The following is a 15,679-nucleotide window of genomic DNA, read 5'->3' as shown; positions in this document are numbered from 1 at the left end:
ATCCCATGAAGTTAACATGTTCATACCTAGCATGAGCCAGACTTGCACTCTCTCACCAGGGGAAAGACAGGACCAAGACTGGCTTCTCTGATGCAATTAACGCTGCTTATCTGGCTTTGAGGAGTCTGAGTCTCCATCTTTCCCATGAACCTTATCTCCAGTGTCCGTGCTTACCCCCTCCCAATGCCCTGGCATCTGTGCAGTCTTTCTAATCTCCACAGGACAAACTGAACCTGGGATGAGGCCAGGCCCTGGGGGGAGGGCTCACCCAGCACGCTGACGAAGGCGTTGGCCAGCAGGTAGCCGTGCTCGTTGGAGGTGTTGCACTGGTACACAGCCCTGCTACTGATCTGCGTGTCCCGGAAGATGATAGTGTCGCCGGCCACTTCACGGTTTGGGTTGGGTGGTGCCGCTAGAGATAAGAAGGAGACACTTCTCATGAGGAACAGAGTTTGTGGAGTGAAAGGCACTTGGGTGCCGTGGAAGAAACAGAACTATGTGGGCCCTCACTCCCGGTCTCACCACTGGTCAAAACATGTGACCCTTCACCCTACTTGGGATCTGTTTCTCAGTCTACCCAGTGGGAACATGAACCCGTGCTCAACCCACCTGGGCAGCTGTGGCTGAGAATATAAGATCTGCAAGTCTGGGCCCAGAACTGGGGAATCAGCAGAAGGTCAATGAAGATGGGGTCAGCACCCTTGTCACCTTGTCTCACTTATGCCAGCAACTCGACTGCCTGCTGGCCTGCCTGGAAATCTCAAGCAACCCGCTTTTGTGCCAGTCACTCCCTCAGGGACTCCCCTAAAAGGTGCCCTCTCCAGGGCCCACGCTCCAGGACTGTGCTTATCTATGCATCCTGTGATGCCCTGCTTTACCTGTAAAGTCTATCAGGATGGAGAGATCTGCGGGCGACCATGCCTGTATCTGTTCATGGACAGAGGAAGGAGGTCTGGCCCTGGGCCTCCAAGCCACACGATCTTGGCCACTCACTGCACCAACCCAAGCCTCCTCTTCCCAGCTTTCATATTTGAAATCGGAGAGATTAACAGGGGTGCAGTAGCTAGCATTGTGTCCAGCACACAAGAAATGTCTACAAGGGTGTGTGGTCCCCTGTCCCCCCCCACCTCACTACCTGTTTTGATCAGAGGCTGTCAGGTTGGATTCTGGGTTCTCGCCTCTGTTTTGCCCGTTTGGTAGATTTTGCTGCCTATACTTCCTTGCTGACTCATTACAGGAAGCAATGACTGGACATTAAAAAAATGCAAATGGAGAGAATATAATGTAAAAACTTGACCAAGACTGCATGCTGGAAGAGGCTGTGGAGTCCTCTATTCTGACCATCTGGAAAGAAGTACAATTTCTCCAAGTCTGTATCTATTTTGGACCTGTATTCCTTTTCATAGCAAACCATAATCTTTTGCATTACCACATAACCCTGCCTCTTACTTTGCCCTTATCAGAGAGTATGGCTTGGCTAACCAATGGCAAGGGGTTACTAAGAGCTCTGTAGGCCTCAGAGCCCAAACCCTCTGAGATGCAGCTGCTAGGCCCAGATCTACAGCTAGGCTCTGTAGTTGTTGTGGAGCAGGGAGCAAAGGCTGAAGAAAAACTGAAGGGAGCAGAAATCTCCTACACATAGAACTAGAACCACAGGCCTCCAGGCCTCCTGCTCTTTCTTGTACAAAGAGGAAGCAGTTCTCCACCTCCTGCAATGTCTGCAGGGGTGAGCTGCTGGCAGGCAGCAGCCTATGGGCTCCTCTATGCCTTCACCCTTGGCATACACCAGCAGTGATGGGGATCTGAAGGACAGAGAGGAGAGCCAGGTAGGACAGCAGCTTGTTACTTACACTGCAGAGGCTCCCCATTCACCATCCACTGGACAGTGGGTTTGGGGTTCCCGTTGGCTCTGCACACCAGTCTTCCATCTTCACCAGGAGCCAAGATCAGATTCTTGGGTTCATCCAGCCAGTAGGGAGCAGCTGGAAGACACGTCAGGCACAGGCGGGGAGTCAGCTGGCACGGGGCAGGCAGGGAAACCCAGACAGACTCCCTAGAGGGAGGCAGGAGCCCAGGTCCAGCACCAGACTTTCAGCACCTGCCCAGGGTGCATCCTCATGGCAAGGCCAGTCCAGCCTGCGTGTTGCCAGTGTGGCAGTGCAGATGCCTATTTGGCTATTCAAGTTCACAGAACTGTAGCTCTAAAGCGGGCCAATCATAAGCATACTTTGAAGGCTTTTTAAAAATAAAGCTCAGCACCATGAGGCAGGGCTCATCTCCAACCTACTAGATCAGCTGGGGGTGGGGATAGGGGCAGTGGCCAAAGCCTTCAGAGGCTATGGGTGCTCATGATGTGCACCTGGGTCATTCCTTCTGGATTTCCACTGTTGCAAGATAAGACCATCTAGAAAAGGCCTTATATTCATCCTTTGAGGCACTGAACTTTGGTTAGGGCAGACCTGAGCTGGCCACACCTTTTAATTATTTTGTAATTAAAAATAATGTGTGGATTTTTCTGAGGAAAGGATCTTTTGGATCAGATTCTCAAGTATCTTATTACATGATGCCCTACAAAAGGCTAGGAACCACCAAATGCGTGTACGATGCCGAAACCAGGCTCACAAGACCAATCGACTGCGCTAAGAAAGTTCTTGTGTTCCAGTCTCAGACCCCGTTGTTCCAATCATCCACGCAGCCCTGGGCTGAGCATGACTTGAACTGCGTTGCCCACATGGCCGGGACCCGCGAAGACAGGTGCCCTGCAATAGCTCAGCTGGGCCGTCTCTGCCTTGGGGGAAGAAAGTGACTGTAAAAAAGTCAGGGCCCTGATGACTCCATCCTTCAGAAGAAGCGTGACACCATGCACACATGCACAGACTGCACAAGGCTAGGACAACAGGTCACAGACAAGGATGCAAAATGAAAGAAAGAAAAGGCTCTGAGAATGATCCAGATGGGCCATGGGAGGAAATTCACCCGCTGAGGGAGCCCAGCGCCAAGGAGAAGTGGGTGATGGTCAAGGTAGAACAACGCCACCCCCCCTCACACGCGCGTGTGCACAGTCTCACATCCAGGGCGATACTACCTGTGGCAGGTCGCTGCTCCCCTCAACCACTGCACAGCAGTTAGCCTTGTTCAGTCTGCCCCCCAGCCACGCTCAGAGGGAAGGGTGGTCATGGTGTTTAGGGTTGGCAAAATAATCATAATGAGAAATACACACAACGTACCCTTTACTCTCACCGAGATCGTGTGCCGGATACTGCCCATCTTGTTGGAGGCCAGACAGAAATACTCCCCGGAGTCTTCCTCTGAGACATTGGTGATCCGCAGAGCCTTGTTAAAGTTCTCAAACTTGGCTTTGTCAGATGGGAGGTCTCCACCTTTCTTGTACCATGCGATGTCTGGTGTTGGGCTGGTAGAGACACCAAGCAGGAAGCAAAGGACTCGTTACTAAACACGGCTTTTGGCTTCTAGAAAGCCTGAGGCGCCAGGTGTCCTGAAAGCACCTGGGCCCAGGAGGATGCAGGTCCTCAGAAAGACAGTCTCTCCTATTTAGAGGATACCCAGACAAAGAGGGCCCAAGGGACTAAGCTCCCAGTAGATCCTACTGCACAAGTCAGATGCCCAACCATCTCCCTTCCACATTTTCTACAACAGAGATGGCCAGCACAGGAGGGAGATGACTATGTTTACCAGAAGTCTGCTTATTAGGGGCTTCCCTGTTTACTAGTCAGCTTCGCTCCCTGCTGTACTACTGGTACAACCTCAAAGGCAACAAGAACAAGCAGAGACAAAATCCCACCCCATTCTTCCGGAGGGTGGCTACAAGTGGGGTACAAACTATACATACACCCCAGAAGCAATACACTCGAGCAGGAGGTCCATGCCACGAAGCACCATCTGACTGCTTGAGGTACCCTGAGGATACATGAAGCTGGGTGTTCTTTCTGCAACTCCTCGGGCTGAAACAGGACAGAAGCTCTTGTGAGTCTCTTGCTTAGAGAGCTGACCTAGATAGGACAAAGCTGTCCAGCCACAGAAGGGTCATCATGCCTCTTGCTGGACTCCCCCCACCCAAACCATCCTAGGACATCAGTAAGAGAGGTGTGTTAGGAAGTCTGGACTCCTCGGCCCCACCAGCACATGTGTGTGATCAGCGCTAAGATCTGAAAGGTCCTGCCGGCAGGAGTCCAGCAAATCTCCCCTTCTTTGGGATAGGTGCAGGGGTTGTCTGAGCAGCAAGAGGTCAGTTTCCTCAGCATCTTATATTGGGGTTCCACAGGCCACCACGGTGGTCCCCAAGAAGGGATGTGGAAGACAAGAGAGAGCATAGATTGAGGCCATAGGACAGGCAACCCGCTCTTAGAGACCCTGAATAGGAGAGCTGGGATGAAGCCATGAAGCCCCAGATGAACAGTAGGACACGCAAGGAGAGTTATTAATGGCTTAGCAAAGACATGGTGAGAATTAATGAGCAGAGATGATAGGAAATCACTCTGGGCCCAAGACCATCCTGCTTCCTCACTAATGACTTTGGGAAGGGGCTGGGAGGAGTGTGTTAACTACATGTGGGATATGGGAGGGGTGAGAGGAAAGCAGGAGCCACAGTGGATGGGGTGATCTACAATTCAACTAAGCAGGAGCAGCCACAGGGCTGGAATCAATGAAATCCATGCAGCTTTTAAGGGCCAGGTGGCTACTGATAGACAGTGTCAGGTTGGCCACTGTTGTGCCAGTCTGGGTGCGCCTGCAGAGTGGAGCCCACTGCAGTGAAGCTTCAGCTCTCCCCCAGCGCTCTCTGTACAACTCTATGGAAATGGAAAAGATGAATGGAGAAAATGAATGGAGAAAAGCAGACTCCCACCAGAAATTCCAAGGAAAAATGGAGGTGGCACCCTTTGCCCGGAGGTATGATTATAAAGACATAAAGATATCCAGGGGTTTAATGCGTCTTAGACCCATCTGGTCAAGTGGGAGGCTGGGGAAGGCAGAGTTGTCAGAAGGGGGCCCTCAGCGATGCCTGGAGTTAGAACAAAGCCTTTGCTCTGGGGGTTCATTGGTACTGCCTGTAATTGGTGCTTCCTGACAAAGCTTGCTGGCTTAACTGGTGCCTGGCTGGACCAGGACAGTTCGTGACCAAGGGGTACCCAACTTCTTTCTCTTAGTCATCATGGGAAACATCTCAGACTTTGCTTCTATTTTGCCCTTTGTCCAGGGAAGGAAAGATGAAACATATGCTGGGGTACTTGAGCTGCTGGCATAAAGCATGGGACAACAATAGATGTTCATAGAATGAATGGATTAAAGGAGAAAACAGAAAATTATGACAGTGGACCCTACACATTGATGTCTCTTTTTACACAGGTCTTCATCTGCCCCACCAGCATGCATGCATACACAACAGTGACTACTGAAGGGTTAATCCATTATGTGGTTAATTGGTTACGCCTATGCACACAGCGTTCTCAGCACCTAGGTCCCAGGGTTACCACAGCGCTTCCTCCCACCCATCGTCACAATCACCACACAGTCAAGTAGCACAAGGTCAAGGATACTACGACGAGATCCCAGGGCAGGAGTCTCTCACATGAGGTTGGTGATTCTGTGGAGAGCTGGGAACCCTGTGACGATATGAAGAGTCCCAGCTCAGTGGTCACGCTCTGCAGAGACCGATCTGTGTGCCTGTGGACACTTAATTCACACAGTAGCATGCAGCTCCACAAGCACAGACGACCAGCAAAGCAGTGGGGATGGAGAGGAGGAAAACCTGCTCAGAGTCCTGCTGTCATGCTGTGTCACACGGTCGCTATGACTGGGGAGGCTGTGGCAATGCTGCACTTAGCGGGTATTTTCTAGCAAACCCACAGTTATCTCAAGGATGGAGAAGACACTGGGAAGGAGGAAGGAGCTAAGGTCAAACAAAAGGAAAAAAAATAGCCTTAAAGTCAGAGGTAAAGGTCACTGCTCCCATTTGGGAGCATTTATTCAGGGCCAAGGCACTGAGGGCAGAGCTCTCTCTGTATCACCATGATGCTTAACGCAACAAGCTCGGGGGTGGGTACCACTCCACTTTTAGCATAGAAAATTGAAGGTCAACAGAGATGCTGGGTCACAAGCTCATTACGCTTTAGATTCTAGGCAATTTTCGTACCAAAACCTGTGTTCTGTACCTACTTCAAATCAACTTGCTAAGGATGGAGGCCTTGTTCATCCCCACTTTCAACAGTCAATTTTGTGAGTACCATTTTTTAAAAAACCCAAACCAATGACAGTCAAAATTCAAGGACAAAGACATGAAGGAGGAAGATATTTTTGTCTTTGTGAGCTGCTTGGTAAAACTGCTATGATGGGTTTCTCATCTACTCCCAGCTGGGGGGCCTGGCCCTAGCTCAGTCCTTTAAGTGGCTGCTTCCACAAAGCTGTCAGCCTCAGGTTGCTGGAGTTCGAACCTCACAACTCTCCCGCTGGCCAAAAGTGCCCTGAAGGCATTCGAGGAAGGAAAAAAAAAAAAAAAAACAAAAACCCTCATCTACTCCCAGCTAAGATTCTGCCTCTCATTCATGTCTCTTAGATAAACTCAGACCCAAGCTGTTTCAAAAGCAGCTGCAGTGGTTGTGAAGGGACTCAGAGGGCAGATCAACTGGATTTTTTTGGATTGAACCTAAAGCCTTCACACTGAGCTGTGTCCCCAGCCCTTTTGTGTCACCTCCACCACCACCAGCAGCCATCACCACCATCATCAATTTCAGTTCCCCAGGTGGGGTTTGAACTTGTGACCCTTCTTCCTCATCTTGCCAAAGTACTGGTTTATAGTGTGTACCACTATGCTTGGCTCACCTAGATTCTTAAGGCCTCAGAAGCTTTGCAAGAATTAGGGTGACACATCATTAAGGAATGAGGAGGCTGGCACTGAAGGGTAGGTTAGGAAGAACTGTGCTCAGATGCAGTAGGAATTTACATGAAAATTTCAGCAGGATGGTCCAACCGGTGGCTTTGGGAGCCACTGTTCTTGAGAGTGTGCCTGATTTCCTTCCCAGAAAAGCAGGCACAGGCACTGCCAAGACACAGCTAGTTACTGTCAGAAACTCTACATGGTAGAAGACGTGTGTGTCTGTGTGTGTCAGAGGACAGGCTCTTCCATCACAGAGTAAGAGCCTGTCCACACTGATGATGTTCTGTCACTCTTCATGACTTACAAGGGGGGGGGGTTCTGACTTAATATCCGACCAACCCCAGAATCTAGTTGCTACAGCTCGTCTGTGTGGATACAGCAGAATGGCCTGGGTGGTCTCAACTGGCCTACATCATCTGTCTCCCATTCTCACAAACTGTGCCTGAGTGGGTCCTCAAGGTCTCCCAGAGAATGTCAAGAGATGACACCACCTCAGCCATGTTGGCTTTAAAAGTCCACTGCGGAATGCGCTCGATCGCCTCCTGCTGGAGGGAAGGCGGCTGCTCCCTTCTGCTAAGTGCTGGGTGTCAGCAGCACAAGAGCTCCGCGACTCGGATGTAGCTCAGGAGCTTTGCCAAAACCAGCTCTTAGGGGTTGCTCAGTTCTTACATGCAGACTGCTTTGCTGCCTTTGATTCTCGGAATAGAAGACCAGAGACCCATGGGGTTGGGTTCCTGGCATTTCAGCTCTCGGAATGGCTGACCAGAGACACCCAGGAGCTGAGGAAAACTCTTTAAGAACATCTGATAACTCTCACTGCCAGGAAATTTGAAAGTCTAGCCCAAATCCCTCATGCAGTATTTGGAGCTTCTTTCTTCCCTAGTTTCTCAGCTGATGATCTGGATAGTGTTTGTTTTTCTGGTCTACCCAAACTCTCTCCCTGCATAGTACTTTCCCCCTATTAGTGCACCTTTCTCCCCTTGACTTCCTTTCAGGTTCTCTGTGTCTCTCTTAATTTCTAGAACAGGTCAACTATAATGATACAGTCAACACAAAATATTTTCCTTTAAAGCCAACAATATATCACATTTACCAAGCACTGATACTGTGCCTAAAACCTTAAAAGGAACCATAAGCACTTTATCTTGTTTAAACTCCACAGCTATGAGGCTGGCAGTGTGCCCAATCAGCAGATGAATAAACTGAAGCTTGATAACTTGTCCAGTGTCTGCTTGGTCCTGGAGCCTGCCCTCAATCAAGGCAGTCTGCCTCCAAGTGCACACCTTGCACCACCTGCCCTCCTGCGTGGGAGAGCCCACACGGTCTCCCCTGAAACTCAGCTGGTCGGGATGAATTTGTCTATGTTCAGAGGACACCAGACCACATCAGAATAAGATAGAAGTATGGGGCCACCCGAGGTCAAATTGCAGAATGAAGCAGAGGGACGCCTGCCTTTGATGGAGCCTCTCTGCCTTGCTTCTGGTACTTGGGAAGGAAGTTTTACTTTCTCCCTTTCTAACTATTTCCTTCGAGAACCATCCGCCTGGTTGTTTTTGTTCAATGTGTGCCTCCTTTTGAGTTTATATCCTTTTCCAGCAGCTTCCTTCTTAGGTCAGCCCCGTCTTACCTTGGTTCGAAGACCAGGGCTCAGTCTCTGCGGAAGTTTCATTGGCTTTGCAGTCCTGGGTGGTTCTCACAACACCTGCTCATTTTCTTGTAACATCATAAGCTGGTTACAAGCTGGTGAAAGTGGCTGGAATCACTCAGTATAATGCAGTTGATAAGCCTGTGCACATTTCCTTGCATGGTTTATCTTATATAAAGCAACGAGCTTGGGCCAGATGGTCTCTGAGGGACCTTCTGGCTCTGACATATTCTGGCTTTCAGAATACTTTCTATAATAGATTATTTGGAATCCAATTTAGAGAAAAGTGCATTCTACCCCAGCACTCTGAGGCCCTTGACACAATGGTAGCTGGCTTCATTATCTTGAAAACAAACAATGTCCAGACTCCAACAAGGGTCCCTTGCTTTCTTGAGCAGTAAATCTCTTTGGCAGAGCCTCAGCATGGTCTGAGCTGCTTGGTGCCAAGCTGGAATCTTCGCCTGGCTCACACTCTCTCGTCCCATCCCCCACTCCAGACACCAGCACTGTTTCTGTTAGCACATTACAGTCTGGACACTTCCTAATTATTTGAGTCCACGGTGGTCCCCTTGAGGACCGGCAGCCTCCGTTTCCAAGCCATAACTGATGATTGGGACCAGCTGCCTCACCAGAGCCGGCAAATGACCACTCCTCTGGTTGCTTAGGAAAACAAGACCCTTGATCCATGGTGAGGGGTGACTCAGGTGTGGGAGCAGCCAATACCTTCTGAATCAGACTGAACCACTGCTGTGGAGTGAGTTAGAAGTGTATCCTATTGTGATTATTCTGTGGCTTGTGTGGACTGGTGGGCGATGGAGGCACAGGAAAGGGAGAAGCCATGGTGGTCCACAGTTACTTCTACTCACCTGAAAAGAGAACTCTGAGCTGGGATCTTCCTCTGCGTGGGATTTTCCACGTGGGTTTTAATGAGACCTGGAGTCTAGCTGTGAGGCCGTACTCTCAGGAATCGAGACTGCTACACAGCAGGCATTCTTACCCAGACCCCATGAAGTTAACTAAACTAAAAGCTGAGTGTGTCTTTACACACCAGCAGGAGCCAGACTGTGGGCACCACCTGTTCTCAGAGCCTCTCCACCCACCCATCACTGATGCCTATGTTTCTGCTGAAGTCCTCCTTGGTGGGAATGACCAGTGACCTCCCAGAAGCTCAGCAAACTGAAGCTTGCATGGTTGGGGAGACCATGCCACTGTGTGAACCACCTCCACTCCCTCCCATGTCAGCCACCTTCCTCTCAGTGGGCCGTGTCCTGAGCTATCACCTATCAGTCCTGCCACCTATCAGGAGTTAACAAGTTGGTGTCAGTCAAGTTAGGCAAACCGGGGTTAGCACAGGCAAGGTTACACCCAAGGTCACTGCGGCGACTCACCACTGTACATGTCAGGGTGGTTTCGTAAGGACGAGTCATTATAGGGATGGTCTGCAATAAACAAAAGAGGGTGAGCAAACAGGGCCACGGAGAGTCGTGGAGGCAGACAGAGGAAAAACAGAAACGCAAAGCTACAAAACAACTGAGGAGAGTGCCAGCAGCGTTGGGCGGGGGAAAGACGCAGCACGTGCGACAAAGGGGCTCTGCTCAGCGAAGAACAAGCAACACAAAACAGCCCCAAAGGAACTAAAAAGTTAAATCCTGCAAAAGAAAAAGGGCAAGAATAAAATAAGTCTATTTTGTAATGGAAGAAATTAGGCTTGCAGTTGGCTTGGTCCTAGTATGTGCTGATCAAATGAGATAAAGGATTAGTGGTGCCCTGCAGCGTCTTAGGGCCCAACTTCTCATCAGAGTCCTCAGCTCCCAGGACTCTGGGCCAGGCCAGCCCTCAGGGGCAGCTGAAGAAAAAGGGGTGTTAGTGAGCTTGGGGGCAAAAGCCTCATCCTGTGGGAGCAGAAGCTAAGCTGCAGGATGTAGGTGGGAAGTAAGTGGAGAAGACAGTCATTGACAAAGCAAGGGGGTGGAGGGGCCCTCGGATGCCGGGCAACATCTGTCCTGCAGATACATGACCAAGTGGGGACCTTATGGTCTCTGTTCCATCTATGGGGAGTGCTCCAAGGAGGCCAGGAGGGAGGGTAGAGGTCTGGCTCTAGAATTGGAAGGGCAGCTAGGGACAGGACAGCAGGTCATGAACAGTGAATGGCACACCTGGTTCCAGGAGGAGCCTGGTGATGAGGCTGGAGATCAGTGCTCCGAAGAATGCTGGGATGATAACATTCGTGAAGTATGGTGGCTTTGGTTCCGATAGGAAGGTCATTAGAACCCTTGGGTCTTTATTCCTCAGTGAAAAGGCATTTTAGAATAGGACATGCAAACATGCTGATGTCCTCAAGTAGCTTTTTATTTGCCACCTCATCACTGTCCCCTTCCAGGATTTGAGTTTTGACAGAACCAGCGGGGGTTGGGGGTGGGGGCTGACAGCCAACTGGAAGCCAAGCAGACAGCCCTGAGCAGACTAGGACATGGTCCAACTGTTAGGAGTGGGGGAGGGGGCTGCGAGGACAGGTGCTGTGCCAAAACATTTGCATATTTGAAGACAGATCAAATCCTGTTACGACTAATTATGAGAGTGTGTGAGTTCTTTTCTGGGACTGGCATTGTGCTGTACCCCCAATCTGCTTAACAGGCAGTAGGAGGATTTTCATTATTCAGCACGGCCTCTTCGGATGGGGCGAGATACACAAGACTTACCCCATGTGGGCAACGGGTTTTGCACATCTGGAGCAAAAGGCAGGCACTGAACCTCAACAGGCTGAGAGAGCAGGTGGCACTGGGCAGAGAGGAGCACACTCTGCCCTTTTAGTGCCCCCACAGATGAAAGGGCCCTTCTTTCATGCTGTCATGCCATCAGGGGAAAGGGAGCCTCCTGCTCACAACTGACCTCTGGAGCCCACGGAAGAGAATCAGCGAGACTTTCTGATTCCTTTAGGAAGGTCACCTAGTGATCAGAAGGGAGTACAGAGCACACTCTATTGCTCTTGGACTTAATTTCTTAGTATCGCAGGAGGGACTTGGGACCTGGTACGGGGCACAGCTGGGCAAGGGGACATGGTACACCTCTGTTAGTTGGACTCCACTGGTTAGCTTTGAGTGCATCCCAAACAGGTTTAAACATGATTTGACTTGATCTTTGTAGTGCTGGAGCTCAAACTCACGTAGGCAAGCACTCTACCACTAAGCTGCATCCTTACTCATAAAAATGTATTTTTTTAGATTACTCACTATTTGCCATTTTATACCTTTCCCTGTCTTTTAACACAGTTAATAAAAAAATTGTGGTGAAATTTATTTCTTCCAGAAGGGCAAACTGTGGGCAGATTGTTTGGCCTCCCATCCCCAGCCCTGGTTATGAAGGTAGAAGAAAAAGCCTCTGTCTTTTCCAGACAGGGAAGTCAAGAGCCCCTATTTTAAGCAACTGTGCCCAGTTCTGGGCCGGTTGTGCTGCCCAGAGCTTGCTTCCAGGCAGAGCTGCCTTGGGAGAACGCCAGGAGGCTGGCGGGATTTTGTTCCAGGCACCTAGAGGGTTCCCATCACTTGGAGTTTTCAGTGGATTAGGCGACCCAGAAACGAGGCAGAAGCGAACATTCATACCTCCAGTGTGAGAAAAGGGAATTTCTGGAAAGTTCAAATTTTAAGTGTTGCCTAAACTTCCATGTGTGTAATTTTACAGAGAAAGCACCTTCATCATCCCCACCTCCAAGCCACGATGGCAGAAGGTTGTATGACTTAGGTGGGGCAGCAAGCTGATTTCCGGCTTCCCCATGGGCATGCAGAAGGAGTCCAAGCAGCAAGCTGGGGAGCACTCCCACTCCTCCAACTCCTCCCACTGCTCGCCCTGTCTTGGCTACTGAGGCCATTCTGAGGCCCTGGGCAGACCACACTGTCCCCCCGGCTCAGCCAGCTGGCTGCCTGTCACCCGGGGTACACCAAGAGGATGCTGCAGACAAACCCAGCTTTTCTTTCCAGGGGCTGCCTAGGCCTGCATGAGAAACAAGAAATAAGGCAGGGTTGGGGGCAAGTGGAGCAGAACGGGGTTGCCCTGCTGGAGCACACAGGACATGGGCGATCCTGAGGCTGTCAGGCTGCAGGCAGTCAACTCCCCTGGGAACAGTGTGTGGGGATGCAGGTGACCAGCAGAGGGACGTGCAGTTCAAAGAAAGAGAAAACTAGAAGGAAAAGAAAGCAAAAAGAGGAAGAACACAGAGGAAGGAAATGGAACAGAAAAACCTAGGTAGAGGGAAAAAAAAAATCCCATAAGTAGTGGAACATAAAAGCAAGCTGCTTCCCTATGGATACCCCTCTCTGTCACAGGAAAAGGGACATGGGCTTCGTGACCTTCAGTGCACTGGCAGAAAGTGATGAGGAAAGAAAAAGAAGGGTTTAAGCCCCTGCCATCCCATGCCTTGCCCACCAGCACCACTCAGGTGACACTGGCACCTCCAGGTGGCTCTCTGACTGGGGGAGCAGCCAGCACCCACCTGGTGCTCGGGCCTGACCTCCCCAGGACCCTCAACACCCACAGCTCTGACAGCTATGTCCACAGTGTGCGTCAGACAGACTGAGGCCTCCTGTTAGGGTGGAGGTCGTAAGATATCCATAGTGAAAACCAACTGGGACAACTTTCAATGTCATGAACAACCCCAGGAGTTGTTTTTTTTTTTCCAGTAGTGAGGATAAAACCCAGGGTATTTTACAACTGAGCTATATCAACAGCCCTTTAGCAATTTTTTAAAGAAACTTTTCTTTTCTTTTTTTTTTTTTTTTTTTTTTTGTGGAACCGGGGATTGAACTCAGGCCCTTGTGCTTGGCAGGGAAGCGCTTATTCCACTGAGCCATCCCCCCAGCCCCTTTTTTAAAGTTTCTGACAGAGCCTTGTTACACCGCCAGATTGGGCTCAAACTTGCTGTCCTCCTGCCTCAGCCTCCCACATAGCTAAGATTGCAGGCATATATTACCACGCTTGGCAAGCTGAGGCCTTTGAAGCAAAAGTTCCAGGCTGGTTTGTCCTTGCATTTCTTTTTTTTAATTTTTCAAAAATGATTTATTGATTTATGCATTTGGTACAGGGTCTCACTATGCAGCTCAGACTCATAGTGATCCTCTGTGTCAGCTTCCCCAGCACTGGGATTATAGGCATGTGCCACCACAGCTGGCTTTGGGACTGGCATGGCAAGTGCTAACAGGAATCGAACCCGGGTTCTTGTGCTTGCCAGGCAGGCACTTAGAATGTTAAGCTATTTTCCCACCTGTCCTTACACTTCTAACTAAAGTTTCCTTACAACTCGGGGGAGGCCACCAATACTATCCTGGATCAGGAAATGTGACTTGCTTTTGCATCAAAAAAAGAAAAAAAATCAAGGAATAAAAACTAAAACAAATCAAGTCAACACATAAATATGCAGCTTCTAAACAGTGATTCTATGTGGTTCAGCAAATACCTATAATAGAATCAAATAAAATTTATTTTGTGTGTCCACTAGTTTTTTTGTTTGTTTCTTTTTAAGAGAGGGTGGTGCTATGTAGTTCAGGCCGGCTGTGAACTCACTATGTAGCCCACGCTGGCCTGGAGCTTGTGGCGATACTTGTGTCTCAGCCTCCCGAGGGATGACAGGTATGCTACCATGCCTGGCTTTCCCTAGTTTTAATATATTATGCTCTGGTTTTCTTCTGGAAATAAAGATAACCAAGCATTAACCAGAAATAAGCTAAAAGAGGGAATTGAGATGACTGATGATGCTTGGAAGCAGTGGTTGTCACACTCTGGAACGCTAAGTCTCGCAGCTGCCAGGCTGCCCAGCTAAAACAGGGCTGGGCCTTGGGGTGTGATTCTAATTCCCAATGAAGTTGGAGAAGTGCTGGCCAAGAGGGCAAAGTTCGACTCAAGGCTTTAGAATTGCGCAACACTGTCCGCAGGCAGGTGTGGTGGTGTGGGCGGGTAGTATTTCTAGGCAAGCCTCAGAGACACTGGTGCCTCAGGCTGTGGGGCTCCTCCAGCTGTGGCCCTGGGCGGGGGCCTGCACTTACTGGTGAGAACCTTGAGGGTGAAGGGGTTCTTCTGCTGGATGGTGTGAGTGAAATGGAAGCGGGCGTTGCAGCTGTAGTCGGTCTGCATGTCCTGCAGCATCACGTTGGAGAAGTACAGGTCCCCGTTATGGCCCTGGGAGACGCGCTTGTCCTGCGTGATGGGCTCCATGGCTGTAAGGAAGCAGGCAGGGTGGGAGGTCAGAGGGACTGAGCATCGCCTGCGGCCAACCACTAACACTACAGAAGTGGGCCTGGTGCTGCAGATTGACAGCGCTCCTTCCAACCTTCCCAGCTCTAGGCCAGAGCCGCTTCCACTCTACAGAGAAGAACCAAGCAAGCGGGCAGCAAGGGAGGAGCAGGAATTTAGATCCAGCTCGGCCTGCACACTGCCCTCATGCAGTATGACCATGCACTGCAAACCCCTGCTCATGCCACAGAAGATATGACTATCTCCTAGTTCAGGGGGAGGGAACGCAAGCCTTCAGATGGTCCTTAAGTCTGGGTATAAATTCTCAAGCTAGCAGGGGAGCGCTGCAAAGGCAGGGTCCAGCCCCTGCCACAGAGCCTGGCACGTGAAGGCTCTCAACAAGTTGGTGAATTAAATTCAGATTAACTTGGCCTTGTTGCACTTAATCAAAATTTAGCCACTAGCCATGAAAAGATGCTTTCTTTTTTTCCCTAAGAAAAGCAGCTCTTTACTACAGTTGTAAGATGTGCACCAATCACTGAAGCATACCACCAATTTTAAGAGTTCTTCCAATCTTAGAGCTGTTAAATTACAATAATGTGTGCTTTTTAGAGTTAGTGACATCAGAGGAATGGCTGAAGCTGCAGACTGTATTAATAATGCTTTCTCCAGCACTGATGGAAACACAAAAGACCAGGTCTCCACACTGTTAGGTCAGTTCACATCCAGTTAAGGCTGACTACACACAGCTGTCTCCTTCCTGTCCCCACAACTATTTTCCAAATCACCATATCTGAAAGCACAAGATCAGGGACGCCAGCATTTCCACAGTGGGCTCTTTGAATCACTCCTCAGAGATGTGCTGTAGGCCTCCTGGGCTCCAGACACTGAACCAGGTTCTGATGAATGATGAACAAAAAAGA

The 15,679-nt window shown here is 49.9% G+C and overlaps 1 protein-coding gene across 16 annotated transcripts in view; it reads right to left on the bottom strand.

Moving 5' to 3' along the window:
* Nfasc (neurofascin) overlaps positions 1-15,679 on the bottom strand; it is a 191,064-nt gene that overhangs the window by 44,657 nt on the left and 130,728 nt on the right. For 12 of the 16 annotated variants that reach the window (XM_023701259.1, XM_023701260.1, XM_023701251.1 and 9 more), the window contains 6 exons: positions 14,570-14,740; positions 9,926-9,976; positions 3,851-3,962; positions 3,228-3,412; positions 1,851-1,982; positions 269-412 (listed from right to left, as the gene is read on the bottom strand). In XM_023701259.1, coding sequence (XP_023557027.1) covers positions 269-412; positions 1,851-1,982; positions 3,228-3,412; positions 3,851-3,962; positions 9,926-9,976; positions 14,570-14,740 — 795 coding nt within the window. The remainder of the gene's footprint in view (positions 1-268; positions 413-1,850; positions 1,983-3,227; positions 3,413-3,850; positions 3,963-9,925; positions 9,977-14,569; positions 14,741-15,679) is intronic. The other 4 variants (XM_023701265.1, XM_023701254.1, XM_023701266.1 and 1 more) reach the window with 1 other exon arrangement.

This window comes from Octodon degus, unplaced genomic scaffold (assembly GCF_000260255.1).
Source record: "Octodon degus isolate 3935 unplaced genomic scaffold, OctDeg1.0 scaffold00131, whole genome shotgun sequence".
NCBI classification, from domain to species: Eukaryota; Metazoa; Chordata; class Mammalia; order Rodentia; family Octodontidae; genus Octodon; species Octodon degus.
Note: the sequence above shows the minus strand (reverse complement) of the source record. Positions and strands in the feature narration are given on the sequence as shown.